The 16282-nt window shown below is 58.4% G+C and overlaps 2 protein-coding genes and 1 long non-coding RNA gene across 8 annotated transcripts; 1 reads left to right on the top strand and 2 right to left on the bottom strand.

Moving 5' to 3' along the window:
* Positions 1-933: 933 nt before the first annotated feature.
* LOC134475007 (uncharacterized) lies at positions 934-1864 on the bottom strand. The gene is made up of 2 exons (XR_010046000.1): positions 1313-1864; positions 934-988 (listed from the first exon to the last, which is right to left on the bottom strand). It is a non-coding gene; the product is annotated as an uncharacterized LOC134475007 (long non-coding RNA).
* A 26-nt stretch (positions 1865-1890) lies between these two features.
* Pkn3 (protein kinase N3) lies at positions 1891-11274 on the top strand. Of its 5 annotated transcripts, none has more exons than XM_063244329.1 (22): positions 1891-2007; positions 3709-3937; positions 4123-4268; positions 4764-4875; positions 4966-5093; positions 5272-5455; positions 6294-6440; positions 6528-6637; positions 6745-6888; positions 7216-7291; positions 7375-7543; positions 7681-7780; positions 7857-7924; positions 8185-8248; positions 8359-8450; positions 8985-9161; positions 9741-9803; positions 9899-9975; positions 10127-10269; positions 10346-10453; positions 10596-10676; positions 10770-11274. In XM_063244329.1, exons 1-22 carry the CDS (start codon positions 1984-1986, stop codon positions 10980-10982), a joined length of 2655 nt encoding a protein of 884 aa, XP_063100399.1. In that variant the 5' UTR covers positions 1891-1983; the 3' UTR covers positions 10983-11274. The 5 variants fall into 5 exon arrangements, with proteins under 5 accessions (XP_063100399.1, XP_063100402.1, XP_063100401.1 ...); XM_063244332.1 differs by having other exon boundaries at positions 10544-10676; XM_063244331.1 differs by having other exon boundaries at positions 10520-10676.
* Positions 11216-14056, bottom strand: Zdhhc12 (zinc finger DHHC-type palmitoyltransferase 12). Of its 2 annotated transcripts, none has more exons than XM_003470597.5 (5): positions 13889-14056; positions 12509-12645; positions 12182-12259; positions 11876-12042; positions 11216-11757 (listed from the first exon to the last, which is right to left on the bottom strand). In XM_003470597.5, exons 1-5 carry the CDS (start codon positions 13986-13988, stop codon positions 11433-11435), a joined length of 807 nt encoding a protein of 268 aa, XP_003470645.1. In that variant the 5' UTR covers positions 13989-14056; the 3' UTR covers positions 11216-11432. The 2 variants fall into 2 exon arrangements, with proteins under 2 accessions (XP_003470645.1, XP_023421196.1); XM_023565428.2 differs by having other exon boundaries at positions 11470-11808; positions 11881-12042.
* Between the last annotated feature and the right edge of the window lie 2226 nt (positions 14057-16282).

Raw genomic sequence — 16282 nt, 5'->3', positions numbered from 1 at the left:
TGGGGTCTCAAGACACCAGAGGGCTCCTAATCTTTGCTGGTGGATTTCTTTAGTAACCTACCACATCTGCCTTGTAGTTAGCTAATTTCAGTCTCACATGCTTCCAGAACTGGGCCTAACGGTTCAGCCTTTTAAAGAATTATTGCTATGGGCTGAGGATTTAGCTCAGCAGCACAAGTGCCTGCCTGGCAAGTGCAAATTCATAAATTCAATCTTGTTACCCCCTCCATTATTGTTCCCGCCCTGTAATTCCAGCACTTGGGATGCCAAGGCAGGAGGATCCTTGAAAGTTTGAGACCAGCCTGTGCTACAAAGTGGGCTCAGGTCCATCCTGAACTGCGTAGCAAGATCTTGTCTCAAAAAAGACAAAAAATTATTGCTATGAACCCTCGGAGTGTCGGAAAACTATAACCCTGTTACAAATAGTCTTGGCTTGGTATGGTGGCATATCCCTGTAATCTCAGCACTTGGGAGGCTGACACAGGACAATGGTTGCAAATTCAAGGCCTGCCTTGGCTACCAAAGTGAGCTCAAGTCCAGCCTGAACTGCATGGTGAGACCAAACAACAAAACAAACGGTCTTCCAGGCTAGAGTCTCCTGGAGACCAGTGTTCTGCTTTTTCCTAGTGGCCTGGATGAATCCAGGGCCTCACATGCTAGAGAAGCAAGCATTCTACCCCTGAGCTCCTTGTTAGGACTGAGGGTTTTTCTTTCTGCTCCCCTTTCCCCCAGAGCCATGGAGCTGAGCTCCATTTCCAGCCTTTTTTTATACTGAGACAGGATCTCACTAAATCACTGGAACTTGGGGTCCTCTTGCCTCAGCCTCCCAGAGCGCTTTGAGTACAGGCGAGCATCATCCTGCCCTTCTAAGTTCTTAAAAGGAAGAGGGAATACTCACTTTACAGTCTGCCCTGCCCCAGCAGAGAGCTCTCCTTTATAGAATACACGGCCATGGGTATGAAGGCGTCTGCAGCACTCTCCAGCAGCTCTGAGGGAGAGAACTATAGTTTTGTGATCACAAGAACAGCAGACTGGGGACTTGCAGGTGGACGGCATGTGTTGAATGGATTATTGGAAGACATTGTGTATTCAGATTCTGCACAGAGACAGTGTGGCTGGATGGTTTAGTACTGGGGAGGAAAAAGTCGTGTGTGTGTGTGTGTGTGTGTGTGTGTGTGTGTGTGTGTGCGTGTGTGTGTGTGTGTGTGTGTGTGGCTAGAAAGGGGGAGACAGTTTCTTCTGCACCCGGCAAGGTGGGCTTGGGTTCCTTCTAGGCAGGTTCTCTTTGCTATTGTAAAGGCCATCTGCTTACCCAGGGCCGCAGCCTGGGCTCGGTCGCCTGAGCACCGGTCACAACCACACATTCTGGAGAGCCTTTCCATTCTCAGAAGGCAGAGCAGCAGCCTGGATGCAGCAGCCTGGGCTCAGCGCCAGTAGACGGCCCAGCAGAGGGAAGTGAGCCTTCCTGGGGGATTATTGGAATCAGATTAAGACTGTAGCTTTCACTCATCAAGGTAAATTCCCTTTTTTTCTCACTATGTAGTCCCAGGCTGCTAGGACCCCAGTGGAGAGCGGCTGCCACACAGGTGGCGCTGTCCTGGCGAGGGCCAACCCCCCACCTCCGACCCCAAGCTCACGGCGACACACAACTAGAGGGATCCTGGCCGCAGAAATGCCCCTCGCTGCCGCCATCCCTGGGCACATTCGTACGACCGGGCGCGAGGCGTAGGGTCGCGGCCCCTTCGGGTGCCGGGTGCCGGGTGGCGCTGGGGATTCCGGGAGCGGGGTCCCCGGACGCTGCTCTCGTGAGTGGCCAGGAGGCGGCGCTGGTCCCTGCCAAGTCCCCGCGGGCCTCGGGTCTCGGGAGGGGGCGCTCCATCCTAGGTCTCCGCGCCGCTTCCCGGGAAGTTTTAAGTTTGAAAGTCCTGGCGGAGAGGCCGGGGCCGGAAGCAAAGGGGTCGAGAGGAGGGGCCGAGCGGCGCCATGGAGGAGGGGGCAAGGCGGCAGGTGAGCGCCAACGGGGATGGGGTGCAGCGCCCCCACTCCGGCTGGCTGCCTGTGACACCTTCGCGGGGTAGACCTGAGCCCTGGGCAGTCGCTTATGTCCCCTGGGTGACTCAGCCTTGGGTCAGGCCAGCCCAGGAACCACCGAAGTGGGCCCCGAAATGTCCCCAGATTGGTTCTTCAGGGGGGATGCTGAGGCAATGAGCCGAAAAAAGAACTGGGGGGTGGGGGTGGGGGGCCTTCGGGAGGTGTGCACTGTGGGAAGGGGACAATCTTTGTGTTTGTGGGGTTCCTCCCAGGCCTGCGGGGTGCGAGGGTGAACTGCACGCCGGGAGGCCCCCAGCGCAGCATCCAGGTGGGAATTTGGGGGCACACAGGGTTCCAGAATGTGGAGGGACCCGGGGTTTCCACCGGGAACTAGCCATAGGTCCTCTGGCTCTGTATGTGTGTCTGAGGAGGGGCTTTCGGTCAGGATCCCAGCCCAGCTCAGACATCGTGCAGCACAAGGGGCCTCGGACTGCCCCCACCCATGCTTTAGGGAGCCCTCAGGGCTGAGGCCACCTCCTCCCCGTTGGCCCTGTGCCTCCAAGAAGTCCCCCTGCCGGGTCCAGCCCTGCTCTCACACATTTTCCGATTTCCTGCAGCCTCCGCCCTGCTGCAGCTGGGTGACTCAGGACCCCTGCTGCCGGCCCCCAGCTCCCAGATCTTTGTTTGCTCAGGCCTTTGGCTCTGGCCCTCTTGCCTGGGGCGGTCAGAGGATTTCCTGAGCCTCGCCCTTGCCCTCAGACAGCCAGGCCAGCAGAGCCTGGGGTGGGGGGTCCTCGAGGCTGGGCAACCATTCTTCCCTGGGCTCAGGAGATGGCAGGCCGAAAGGTAAGATGGGGTAGTTGCCAGAGTCCTTGAGAGGGGACGTCCTGGATTCCTTGATTTGCAGTGTCTCCTCCAGAGGGGGAGTTTTCTACCGGGCTCTGACCTGGGACCCAGGGAAAGAACCTTCTTCCTCCCAGAGCTGAGTTGAGGCTGCACCATGACCTAGGCCCTGCTGGATATCCCTGCTTCGTCACCTGTGGCTATTGGGAGGTCGGAGGAACAAGCCTTGGCCTGGGGCCACTGTCTTTTTCCCTGTGACCCAGGCTGAGTCCCTGTTGGGCAGCGCTGAGCTTTTTCTGGCCTCTGAGCTTCCCAGTTCCCAGTCTCTGAGAATACAGCATAGCTGTCTGGGAGAGGCTGTGACTGAGATACTGTGTCTTCTCTCCTGTGTCACCACCAAGGGCCATTGTGCACATCTGTCCTGTGTCACATGGGGATAACTCCTAGGCCCAGAGGGAGCTCAAGGCCTGGATTCTCCACCAGAAGCAAAGCAGAACAAAGCCCTTTCCTTCCTCAGAGGGGTGACAGCCTAGGACCTGATTAGCACCAAAGGAGCCCCAGCAATCTCTCCTCCCTCTTACCTGTTTGTTTGGGATTTTTGAGATGTTCTCACTATGTAGTTCAGGGGGGCCTTGAACTGACTGTATAGCCCAAGCTAGGCTTGAACTTGCAGCAATCCTCCTGCCTTAGCCTTCCAAGCACTGGGATGACAGGTGTGTGCCACCTCACCTGGCTCTGAGGGTGGAGCGTTTCCCAAGCTGTGCACGACCCTCTTGGATGCTGCCACACGCCCCGTCCCCTAGGCTGCAGTGACTTTTCTTTGTCCTTCCACAGGGTGAGCCCAGCCAGCGGCCCCTGGAAGATGAGAAGGAGGTAATCCGCCGGGCCATCCAGAAGGAGTTGAAAATCAAGGAGGGCATGGAGAACCTGCGTCGCGCGGCCACAGACCGCCGCCATGTGGGCCATATACAGCAGCTGCTGCAATCTTGCAACCGGCGCCTAGAGCAGCTGCACGGCCAGCTTCGGGAGCTACACACCCGAGTCCTGCTGCCTAGCCCGGCTGGTGAGCAGACGGGGCTGGCAGCACCTAGGGATGCAGGCTCTGGTCTCCCATCCTGGCCTTGTGCGCACAGACTGCTTCACTGCTCCAGGCCCCCTCCTGTGCCTGTCACCCATGTGCCCTGGTGGAGGGGAGGGAGGGCTACGGCCCTGGTGATCATGTTCTGTGCCTGACACTCCGGTGTACAGAGCCTGTGGCCTCAGGACCCTGGCCCAGGGCAGAGCAGTCCAAGGCTCGGCACCTGGAGGCCCTGCAGAAGCAGTTGCAAGTGGAGCTGAAGGTTAAGCAGGGGGCAGAGAATATGACCCACACATGTGCCTTTGGCACCCCCAAGGTAAGACCTAGCTCCTGGGGCTGGGTGGAGGTGGCACACCCCTGGCCCGAGGACAGATGAGAGAGAATGGGACAGACTGAGCTCTCATACATTAGGGGAAGCAACGTGTGGTGGCTATCTGATGCCCATGTCTTAGTGTTCAGGAGGCTGCCATGTGTTTGAGTCCAGCCTGGGCTAAAGAATAAAATTCTGTCTCAAAGGAAAAAAAGAAAGATGTTAGGGGAGGTACAGGCCCAGCCCCTACTCTGATTCAGGAAGTGTTCAGCCCCGAATCCCGGGGTGTGCAAAAAGCATGGCTCTGGTCCAGCGTCTGACAGGTGGTAACAGGCACTAGCCAGATGGACACTCAGCCCCTGCTGCAGTCACAGGGCTGAGCGTGATGGGGAAAGCTGCACCTCAGTGTTGTTTGCCAGGAAGGCCTGCCCTGACCCTTAGCCCAGTGGGGAGAGTCTGTCCGCTCTGGGGCCCAAGAGGATGCTTGTCATGTCCCTGTAGGAGAGAAAGCTCCTGGCTGCTGCCCAGCAGATGCTGCGGGATTCCCAGCTGAAGGTAGCCCTGCTCCGCATGAAAATCAGCAGTCTGGAGGCCAGCGGGTCCCCTGAGCCAGGTGAGGCCTTAGGGCCTTGCCACTCTGCAAGGAGGGCGGGCAGGACAGAGCCAGCTTGGGCCTGAGGCTTGAGTGTCCCCCGCACTCCAGGCCCTGAGCTGCTGGCTGAGGAGCTGCGGCACCGGCTACACATCGAGGCTGCAGTGGCCGAGGGTGCCAAGAACGTGGTGAAGCTGCTTGGTGGCCGGAGAATGCAGGACCGCAAGGCCCTGGCTGAGGTCAGCTGTATCCCTTGCCCTTGCTGTGGACTCCACTTGCAGGTGGATTCCACCTGCAGGACCGTGCAGGTGGCAGTGAGGAAACAGGACGCAACTTCTGCTGCGGCTTGGAGGGTGTCTCCAGCTGGCCCAGATCCTGCACCCCACGGCCTGTCCCTGCCTCTATCCCCCTCTGTAGGCCCAGGCCCAGCTCCAAGAATCCTTACAGAAGCTGGATCTGCTCCAGCTGGCCTTGGAGCGGCTGCTGGAGGGCCTGCCTCCCAGCCACCCTCTGCACAGCAGGGTGGCCCGGGAACTACGAATGGCGACGCTTGGGAACCCACAGCCTTCAGGGACACTTGTGAAGCCCACCGCCCTGACAGGTTAGCCAGCTTCAGAGCCTCCCTTACCTCTGGTAGGGGAAATCCTGAAGCACTTTGGGAAAGAATTCAGTTGTTCAGCTTGTAACTCTCCTGCCTCAGCCTCCCTAAGTGCTGAGATTACAGGAGTGCAACACCTTGCCAGCCTTAGAAAGGTCTTTCTTACACTGTCTCCCATCAACAAATCACTTGAATGCATGGCTCCAGACCTCAGGAGGCCAGATGGGCCACGTTCTGTGTTAATCCCAAGCCCAGCCTCCCATAAATTGTGTTCTTGGGTCCACTTTTTGTCCTCAAGAGGTCCTAGACCTCCATTGGTTTCTCTGCCCTTGGAGAAAAAACTCTTAGTGACCTGAAAACTGAACCTGCTCAGTTGTGTACCCACTGGGTGAGGTAGGCTACAGCCAAGACTCACCTCCACTGTTCAGATGGGGAAACTGAGGCCCAGGGAGCAACTGGGGCCAAAGCTGAAAGCCAGGCTTTTTGCTTCTTGCCCCAAACTTTGAGACCCAAGTATCAGGCAGCATCTTGGACTCTGCCACAGTCTGACCAAGGTCTGGACATTATATTTGTTTTCCTGAGACAGTGGGTCTCTATGAGATTGAGGCTGGCCTTAAAGACACAGGGATCCTCCTGCCTCAGCCTTCTCCTGGGTGCTGGGATTACAGGAGGCCTGGGTTTTTTTGGGGGCAGCACCAGTTTGTCACCCTGAGTGTGGCAGGTGGCCACTGAGGTGCCACATGCACCAAGTCTGGATCAGCCACCTTGTGGAGAGGGTGATATTGCTGGGGTCCCAGGGTACATTGGTGGTGGCATCTGACAGGACCCTCCCACTCCACAGGGACACTGCAGGTCCACCTCCTGGGCTGTGAGCAGCCACTGGCAGCTGTGCCAGGACGCTCCCCGGTGGCTGCACTGGCCAGCAGCCCCTCCGAGGGCTGGCTTCGGGCTAGGGCCAGGCAGCAGCGTGGCAGAGGCGAGCTGGCTAGTGAGTAGGAGGGGAGCAGCCATCAGGGGCGGCAGGGAGCCCTGCTCTGTGCCTACCCTGAGCCCAGCCCTGGCCCCGGCCCCGCAGGTGAGGTGCTGGCGGTGCTGAAGGTGGACAACCGAGTGGTGGGGCAGACAGGCTGGGGGCAGGTGGCCGAGCGGTGCTGGGACCAGACATTTGCCATTCCCCTGGAGCACGTAAGGCTGGCTGGGGGGAGTCTGGGCTAGCTGTGGGCCCTAGGGCACCAGGGCCCCAGCTCGGGGTGCTCCCTAGTCCACCCTGAAGCCTCTCTTCCTTGCTGCAGGCACGGGAGCTGGAGGTTGGAGTGCACTGGCGAGATTGGCGGCAGCTATGCGGTGTGGCCTTCCTGAGGCTTGAGGACTTCCTGGACAACGCCTGTCACCAGCTGTCCCTCAGCCTCATGCCGCAGGGCCGGCTCTTTGTCCAGGTGCTGCCTGCCCCCTGCCCTCTGCCTTGATGGCCCCTGGGTGCAAGACTTAATGCCCTTTGAGACTGACCAGAGCAAAAAGGTCTCTAGGGGACAAGTCTGGAGGCTGTTGTCCCTGTCCTGACTGCCTGCTTCCTATGTAACTCTGAACAAGTGCATCTCTTCCCCGAGCCTGTTTCTCCACTGGTACCACTGAGGACATGGCACCCATCTCTCTGGGTCCTTGCATCCGTGGGTTGATACTGGGGGCTGCGCCTGGGGGCCTGGGGTGGATGAGACAGATGGGACAGGAAGGGACCCTTGTCATCTCTGCCCCGCCCCCTGCAGGTGACCTTCTGTGACCCTGTGCCTGAGAGGCGGCCCCGGCTGCAGAGGCAGAAACGCATTTTCTCTAAACAGCGAGGTGTGAAGGGCTGGGGCCACATGTGGACAGGGGACGGGACTGGAGTCCTCAGGTGTCCTGGGACTGACCTCCTTTTGCCCCAGGCCAGGACTTTCTGAGAGCTTCGCAGATGAACCTCAGCATGGCAGCCTGGGGGCGCCTGGTCATGAGCCTGCTGCCCCCCTGCAGCTCACCAAGCACCATCAGCCCCCGCAAAGAGTGCCCTCAGACCTCAGCTACACCCTACGGGACCACCAAGCCTGCGTCCCCATGGTGAGGAACCACCTCGCCCCAGATGCTTGTTTCTCCGCCCTGTTTGTCTCTGCCCTCTTGTCTCTGGGTGGCTGTGTGTCTATTCCATGACTGTCTCATCCTCCTGATGAGACCTTGTGTCTGCTTCCATCCCACAGTCATCTGCCCAAGAAGACCCCCACAGGACAAGAGCTCCAGCCGCCGCCCAAGCCCCCACGCCTCTTCCTGCCCCAGGAGCCTGTCCCGGAGGAGACGCCGGTGAGGGCTGGGGCCAGCAGACCGGGAGGCTAAGAGGCAGCAGCCCGCTCTGGCCTGAGCCCCTGTGTTCCCACAGTGCAACAAACGCCCCCACATGGAGCCGAGGACCAGGCAGGCACCTGCCCTGGTAGCCTCCCCTGCCAGGTACTCCGTCAGGCTTGCTGCCTTTGCTTTGGGACACCTGTAATTACTCTGTCTCACCTTGGGTGCGCACTGTGGCTGGCTGCCTTCGAGTTTTCCTTGCTCAGTGCTGTTTCTGAGCTCCAGCTGTTTGCAGGACAGCAGGGACAACTGTTCCCTTTGTGCCTCTGGGCCTGTCCCATGACTGGACCAGAGGGTGTGGAGTGGCTCATGGGGAGCCCTGGCCTGGCCCCCCGGCTTCTCGTGTCCCTTTTGTCTTGCAGGAAACCCCCCCGGCTGCAGGACTTCCACTGCTTGGCCGTGCTGGGCCGGGGACACTTTGGCAAGGTAGTGGCCCGGGAGGGTGCCATGGGGCCAGTGGACACTGGGGGTTATGGGCAGGAAAATAAAGGCACCCCTGTCCTGCCTACCCAAGTCAACCTCTGTGTGGTCCCCAGGTCCTCCTGGTCCAGTTCAAGGGGACAGGGAAATACTATGCCATCAAGGCACTGAAGAAGCAGGAGGTGCTGAGTCGGGATGAGGTGGAGAGGTATGTGGGTCCCTGGGGGCTCTTGGTGGCTGCTGTGGGCTGTGGCTGACACCCTGCTGGGCCTGGGCTCTCATTGGCATCTGTAGTGGAGAGCTGTGGGCCACCAGGCAGGGCCACCCTCCTCTGCTCCCAGCCCTTCAGTTTGCTCTTCTGTGGTGGTGCTGCAGGCTGTGACTCCTGTGAGCCTGTGCTTTCTGGGCAGCATCACTTTGCCCCCTAGCACTCTGAGCACCAAGTGAGCTAGGGTCCCGTGCGGGAGGCAGGGTGCTGTCCACTGAAGGGCTTTTTCTTGTGTGTGGCATTGGGGATTAAACCCAAGACTTCACTCAGCTACATCTCTAGCCCCTTATTTTTTAAAATGGGGGGACAGTTTGAAACAGTCTTGCAGTGTAGTCCAGGCAGGCCTTGCACTCACTGTGTAGCCCTCAAACTCACCTGGGATCCTCCTGCCTCAGCCTCCCCAGTGCTGGCAGTACCACACCCACCTCCAGTGGAGTTGGCAGCCCTGAGACCCAGGCCTTCCCCCCTCCACAGCCTGTACTGTGAGAAGCGGATCCTGGAGGCCGTGGGCCGCACAGGGCACCCCTTCCTGCTCTCCCTCCTCGCCTGCTTCCAGACCTCCAGCCATACCTGCTTCGTGACTGAGTTTGTGCAGGGCGGTGACCTCATGATGCAGATCCACGAGGATGTCTTCCCTGAGCCCCAGGCCTGGTGGGTTCTTCTCCTGTGGCCCTGCCCTGTCCCCTCTCCTTTCCTCTTGTTCCCTCTGGGAGCCAGCAAGCCTCCTGGTTCCATTCTCCCAGCATGCTGCAAGTAACAGCTACAGATTCCTGCTGGTGCAGCACTTAGGAGGCTGAGGCAGGAGGACCCTCATGGATTCGAGGCCAGGCTGGGCTGCATAGTGAGACCGTCTCAAAAAACCTGCCTGGCGTGGGAACTGGCAGCTGGTTATTTTCTGCATCCCTAGTGCAAGATTCTTGAAGTTAGGAAGACCTGATCCTCACTAAGCCCTGCACCTAGCCATGTGATCCAGGGCCAGGCCTTCCCTGGAGCCTCTAGGTACCAGGTCACTGTGGCGGACAAGGTCAGGCAGGAGAGGGAAGTGTGCAGTGGGAGAGCTCAGGAAGGGTGGGCTGAATAGACAGCAACCTTGAGATGACCTTGGGCTCCTTATCTGAGGGCTGCCACCCAGCCTGGGCATGGTCCTCCCGTACCCTGCCTCTCACCTGTGCAACAAGACCCATGCCTCTCGGATGCACAGCCTGGGCCTGAATTCCCCCTTTCCCCTAGCTTCTACCTGGCCTGTGTGGTCCTGGGGCTGCAGTTCCTACACGAGAAGAAAATCATTTACAGGTAAGCTGTTGACCAGAGATGCTGGGACAGGGCAGGGAGCCAGGGTGGGCTCTGGTTCCTCCTGGTCTCCGCCTCCAAAGCGCCTTTGCCCTCAGGGACCTTAAATTGGATAATCTCCTGCTTGACGCCCAGGGCTTTCTGAAGATTGCAGACTTCGGGCTGTGCAAAGAAGGTGGGGCTGTTTATGCCAGACCTTTGTCCTGTAGCCTCATCAACCCTCCTGCCTCAGCCTCCCAAGTGCTGGGGTTACAGTGTACTGGTGTTGATGTTATAGCAAATAAGTCATCTCACCGAGCAGGCACCAGTACAATGTTGGTTTGCAGGGATTGGCTTTGGGGACCGGACAAGCACCTTCTGCGGCACCCCGGAGTTCCTGGCGCCTGAGGTGCTGACACAGGAGACATACACACGGGCTGTGGACTGGTGGGGGCTAGGTGTACTGCTGTATGAAATGCTGGTGGGCGAGGTAAGCACAGTGCTATTGCAGGGCGTGGTGGTGGGTGAGGTCCCCCATGCACTTTGCTGAGCCCTGCTTTCCACAGTGCCCGTTCCCAGGGGACACGGAAGAGGAGGTGTTCGACTGCATTGTCAACACAGATGCCCTGTACCCCCACTTTCTGTCAGCGCAAGCCCTCGAGCTCATTCAGAAGGTAGGTTCCTTAGGGGTCCAGGGCCATGCTCTGTAGCTGCTTGTAATTCCCGGGCTCTGTTACTAGTGCCCTTGGGGATCCCCGGTACAGCCATGTGAAGTGCCTGGGGGACACTCTGAGTGCACACCTGCTCCCTGCCCAGCTCCTTCAAAAGTGCCCAGAGCAGCGCCTGGGCGCTGGCCAGCAAGATGCGGAGGAGATCAAGGTCCAGCCGTTCTTCCGGGTGAGTGGCCAGCTATGCTGGGGTGAGGGGCCTGGAGTGACCCCCACAGCTACTGCTTCCTGCCAACTCAGGCCCCTCTGTCCTCACCCCCAGGCCACCGACTGGCAGGCCCTGCTAGCCCGAGCTGTTCAGCCCCCCTTCGTGCCCATCCTCTGCGGCCCTGCAGACCTGCGCTACTTTGAGGGCGAATTCACAGGGCTGCCGCCCGCCCTGACTCCACCTGGCCCGCGAAGCCCCCTGAGTGCCCGTCAGCAGGCCGCCTTCCAGGACTTCGACTTCGTGTCTGAGTGCTTCCTGCATTCCTGAGCCCAGTGGTGCGGTCTGGCCGGGACCCTAAGAGCCCATATGTGCCTGTAGGCACCCTGCCCAGCATCGGGACTCTGGGGAATTGAGAAGCCTGTGAGATTCAAGGTGGTGGCCATCGGGCTGCTGTGTGGGCTTTCTGTCACTGGGCAGAGTGTGTCCCCTTGCTGTCCTCTCACCATCCTCTACCTTCCAGCAAGAGCCAGATCGGAAAGGGCACCACAGTGAAGAGGGGCTTTGTTTGTCTTTTTAATACTTGACTGGCTTTGTGGATTATTAAATGTGTAAAACTGCACCAGAGGAGGCCCAGCCTCAGGATCTGGTGACCTGGGGTCCAGCTGCTCAGAACCACCTCTGTCCTCTTCCTCCGGAAGGCAGACCTGTGCTCAGGAGGTGGCAAGGATTCTTGGCCCTCCCAGGCCTGGCCCAGGTGGCAGGTGGCCTCTGGGGACACTAAATGTCCTGGCTGCTGCCCCCCTCCTCCACCTCCTCAGCCCGCAAGATATCCCAGGACCTCAAGGGCCACCCACAGAAGAAGTGGGCCAGGTTGCGGGTTAGGCCATGGTCGAAGGGGTTGCCGGGGCGCTGGCGGAGGTAGGCGATGCGGTGTGAGGAGATGAACTCCCAGGTGGTGGTGTTGCTGGCCACCAGGTAGAGGTGCGAGGCCAGGAGCAGTCCGACTACCAGGGAGAAGAGAAACAGCAGCAGGAAGGTGGCGAACAGGAGTCCACTGGATCGCAGCCACACCCCCCAGGGCTGGAAGAAGTGGAGGCCAGACCTGCAGCAGAGAAGGGGCTCGGGCTGGGGGTGTGATGGGTGCTCCAGAGCCCTGGCCCTGCACAAGCCTAGGGATGCCTGCCGCCCACATGGCCCCTGCCCCAGGCGGTGACACCTACCACGCCAGGTGCAGGCCCCACAGCAGCACGGCCAGCTGCAACGCCAGGTAGGCCACGAAGAGCGGGTGGTTGCGTTCACCCACGCAGTTCTCCATCCAGGGGCAGTGGTGGTCATAGCGGCGGACGCAGCGGCGGCAGTCACGACAGTGCCGGGCTCTCAGCGGCTGCTGTGGGCATGGAGTGGAATTGGGGCTCAGTGCCTGGGCCCCCCATGGAGAGGAAGGGTGAGGAGGGCACAGGACAGGAGGAGGTTGGGGAGTCTCAGCGTGGCGTTCGCTCCTCCCCAAGGGACCATGCGTCACTCACCAGCACCAGGCAGAATCTGCAGCGCCGGAGGGCGATGGCCGGAGGGACCATAGCTGTCTGCTCCTCTTTGGCCTCCTCCTAAAAAATGGGGAGTGAGGTCTATGATGTGGTTTCAGGGGGGCAGCGCATGGTTCCAGAAGTGAACAGGTGGATAGGATGGAGCAGCCTGCACTGAGCAAGGCTGTGTGACACCAGGCGTTTCCCTCCCGGGACCCTGGCAGGAGGATTTTCTGAGAAACCTAAGAAAGCCCATCATGGGCCTGGGCACTTGGGTCTCTGGAGGCTGGAGGAGGGGCTCGAGGTCCCCAGGGAGGGGCTCCCAGTTACCTGGGGCTGGGGCTGAGTGTTCACATAGCCCGGGTCCATGAGCGACACAGCCAGGTAGAGCAGGAGGGAGCCCAGCACCAGGAAAAGGAAGGTGAGCGGCAGCAGCAGCTCGCCCTGCTCCTCCCATTGGCGCAGCTCTGGAGAGGCCAAAGGACAGTGAGGTGGGGGTTGGGGGGGCACAGCTAGAGGTGGGGAATGCAGCTTGAAGATGTGGGTTCTGGGGTGACCAAGAGAGCCAGTTAGGCTCAGCCAAACAGTTCACCTGCACTTTCTCTGGGGGGCAGTAGGGAGCCATGGAAGGTTATGGGGCAACATTCTTTTCTCAAAGCTCTGCTGGCAAGAAGATGGGTGAGAGGGGATACCCACAGGCACAGAGGGAAGGGGGGTGACTGAACAAGGCCTGGGAGGAAAGGGGACAGGAGGGAGAAGACACAGGGGTAGGGGAAGAGGGGGACACAGTGATGGGTGGGGGAGTGGGAGGCCGGGTCCTGGGCCTCTGGCTCCTGTCTAGAGACAGACCTGCCAGGTCCCAAAGGCCTAAGGCTGGATGAGAGAGGTGCCAAGGTCACAGGCGCTCCCCCAGGAGGTTTGTGGGGATGGGAGAGACAGGATTTGGTGTTGAGGAACAAACAGCTTCAGTGCCCTTGGATGTAGAAGACAGCAGGGAAGGAAAGGTGACTTCTGATGAGGAGACCTAAGCAAGTTCCTAGGCTGAGGGAAAGGTACCCAAAGCTGAGGCTGGACGGACCAGGGAGGGGACTGATGGAGGGGGCTGGGGAGACTGGGCAGTGAGTGAATGCAAGCTACCATGAGAATAGCACCCCTCAGAAGGTACTACTTTGATAGTAGGAATGCTGGGGATATAGCATAGCAGCACAAAAGCCTGCCTGGCAAGTGCAAGGTCCTGAGTTCGATTCCCGGTACCAGAAAAACAACAAAAACCCCAGCTCATCTTGAGAGTGGGGAGCCGGGATCGGGGTACCTAGTTAGTGGCTGCCAACTGGAGGTCAGGGGATGAGAGCGAAGGCAGGTCCTTGAATCTACTTGATCCTCCTAGAGTTACGGACAGGAAGTTGGGGGCGAGTTCCTGGAGGAGGGGTGGGGTCCAGGGTCTGTGGAGAATGGGTTCTAGTGGGCCTTGGGATTTGGTGGTCACCAGACAGATCTGGGAAAGGCACGGCATCAGGTAGCGATCAGGAAGGTGCGGGGATTAATTAGGGGGTCACGTGGGTATCAGCAGGTGGCGCCCAGAATTCGAGGCAGACGGGGCCTCGGGCTGGTGGACACCAGGTGAATTCCAGTGTCTCTGGGGTTTAAGCAGGGGGACCCGGCCACCCAAACATGTGGGGAATCAAGCGGGGTCGGGTGTGCCCGGCTCACCGGTATCGTGCAGGAAGAGCACCAGCGTGATCCCCCAGGTCAGTACGGTGTGGCCAGTCCTTACCAGGACCCCAGGGCTGAGCAGCGCCCAAGGCGCCATCGCCTCGGCCCCGGGCCCCACCCGGAAGCGCGCTCAGAGGGGCGGGTACTCGAAGGAAGAGAGGCCGCGGCCAGCCGGGGATTGGCGGATCTGGGAGGTAGGCGGGGTCGGTTTAGGTCATTGAGGTTTCCTATTGGGTGGTTGTCGCGGCCCAGTGGGCCCGCAAGCCAACGGGTGCCTGAGGAGGCTGAGGGCGGGGTCGGCGCGCGCGCAACCGGTAACTCCTCCAACTCCAGCCCCCGCCGGCCAGGTAACTTTTGAAACCTGGAGAGCTGGTGCGCGGCCCCACCCCATCCCATGGGCTCCGCCCCCAGGGCTCGAGCATGCGCGTAGCTCCCTGGGCGCACCACGGGTCAGGCACTTGCTTGTTCCAAAGGTGTGAGGGTGAATGCTATCAAGAGACTTGGGCCACATCCCAGTGGCGCCATCGCTTCCTCCTCAGCATTGCCGGATACTGCAAACGGCTGATGGACAGTGGAGGTCGTGATGCAGATACTGGCTATGAATGGCCCAGCCCTAGTTGGACTCTGAAATACTGCACCAGTGCTGCTCCTGGCCAGTTTTTCCCCTTAAACAAAATTACTGAACTCTGAGCTGGTTGCGGTCCACATAAAGAGATCACAATGGTACCCACTTTCGGGGGTGGTTGGGAGGAGGAGATAACGCAAGCGCAGGCCAGGCGTGGTGGAACGACCCTGTAATTGCATATACTGCATATTTGGAAAGCTGAGGCAAGAGGGTTGCAAATTCAAGACCAGCCTGGGCAATCTTTGGTTGAAATGTAAAAAAAAAAAAAATTTTTTTTTTAAATCAGTACCAGGGATCGTGCACCTACAAGGCAGACGCCTATGCTGTTGAGTTAAATCCCCAGCCCCTGAAATGGGAGAAAACGACTGGATTTGTGCCTTCGTGGTAGGGTGCTGGTTTCACATGCTGGAGCACCTGGGCTTGGTCCAGGGTACCGGAAATAACAACTGCCAGGCATGTTGGTGCACATTTGCAATTCCAGAATCTAGGAAATTTGAGGCCAGCTTGAACTACACAGTAAGATACTCTCAAAAAATCACCAGCTGGTTGTGGCAGCACGTGCCTATAATCTTAGCATTTGGGAGGCTGAGGCAGGAGGATTGCTGCAAATTCGAGGCCAACTTTGGTTACATAATGAATTTAAGGCCAATCTGAATTACACTGTGAGACCCTGTCTCAAAAAACAAAAGTGGGGCTGGGGATTCAGGTCAGCGGCATAAGCACCTGCCTTGCAAGCGCTCCATTGTGAGTTCAATCCCTGATGCTGATTAAAAAAAAAAAAAAAAAAAAAAGACAAGGTCAGTGATCTGTGTGAACTCTGACAGTGATAGGAGGCAGAATTCTGGCTTCCCAGGCCATCTGTTTTGTTTTGTTTTTTGAGACAGGGTCTTACTATGTAATTCAGGCTGGCCTTGAACTCACTATGCACCCCAGGCTGGCTTTGAACTCTCAATGGCAATCCTCCTGCCTCAGCCTCCTGAGTGTTGGGATTACAGACAGCCATTTGCCTCTATGCCTGGTTCCCCAGGGCCTCTGGTGATTATATTCCAAAGGAGTGGCTCTCAGGTCCCACAGAATGACTGAGTGGTTGGCAATAGAACCCAATCCCTTTCAGCCATTTGCTAAGCCAGTGTTGGCTACAGCAAACCTGTGCATTCTTCCGGCAGCCTTGAATTTCTGGAGCAGGCAGTCGAGGGATCTAGGGTTGGTTGTCCCAGAATGCGACCTCGAGTTGCTAGAAAATGGGTCAGGGTTTCATGAAGTCTCTGAACGTGGGAGGAGGGGTGAAGGATAGTGTTTGTGCTGTGAAGGCTTCACCAGGAAGAGGCGGGGTATAGCACTTGGTCAATCCCTTGGAATCAGGACTCTGAATCTTAGCAAGGGGATACAGTTTAGAGAGTGGCCAGGAGCTGCTGTGGTGGGGCACACCTGTAACCCCACCATTGGGGAAGCTGAGGCAGGAGGATTGCTGTGAGTTGAAGGCCAACCTGAACTACATAGTGAGATCTGGTTTCAAAAAAAAGGAAAAGAAGGGGCTGGGGATTTAGCTCAGCGGCATAAGCGCCTGCCTTGCAAGCAGGCAGTCATGAGTTTGATCCCGGGTACCGATAAAAAGGAAAAAGGAAAAAAAAAAAGATAAAAAAGGCTGAGAATGTAGCTCAGGGTGAGGATCCTGGAGTTAATTCCCAGTACCACCAAGCAAAGAAAAGGGAAGAATGAGACTCAGTCACAGTTTCCAGGGTACTAGGCCAGGCCAGCAGGGGGGC

This window comes from Cavia porcellus, unplaced genomic scaffold (assembly GCF_034190915.1).
Source record: "Cavia porcellus strain 051 isolate PalLab524CR breed Dunkin Hartley unplaced genomic scaffold, mCavPor4.1 scaffold_49, whole genome shotgun sequence".
Classification (NCBI taxonomy): domain Eukaryota; kingdom Metazoa; phylum Chordata; class Mammalia; order Rodentia; family Caviidae; genus Cavia; species Cavia porcellus.
Note: the sequence above shows the minus strand (reverse complement) of the source record. Positions and strands in the feature narration are given on the sequence as shown.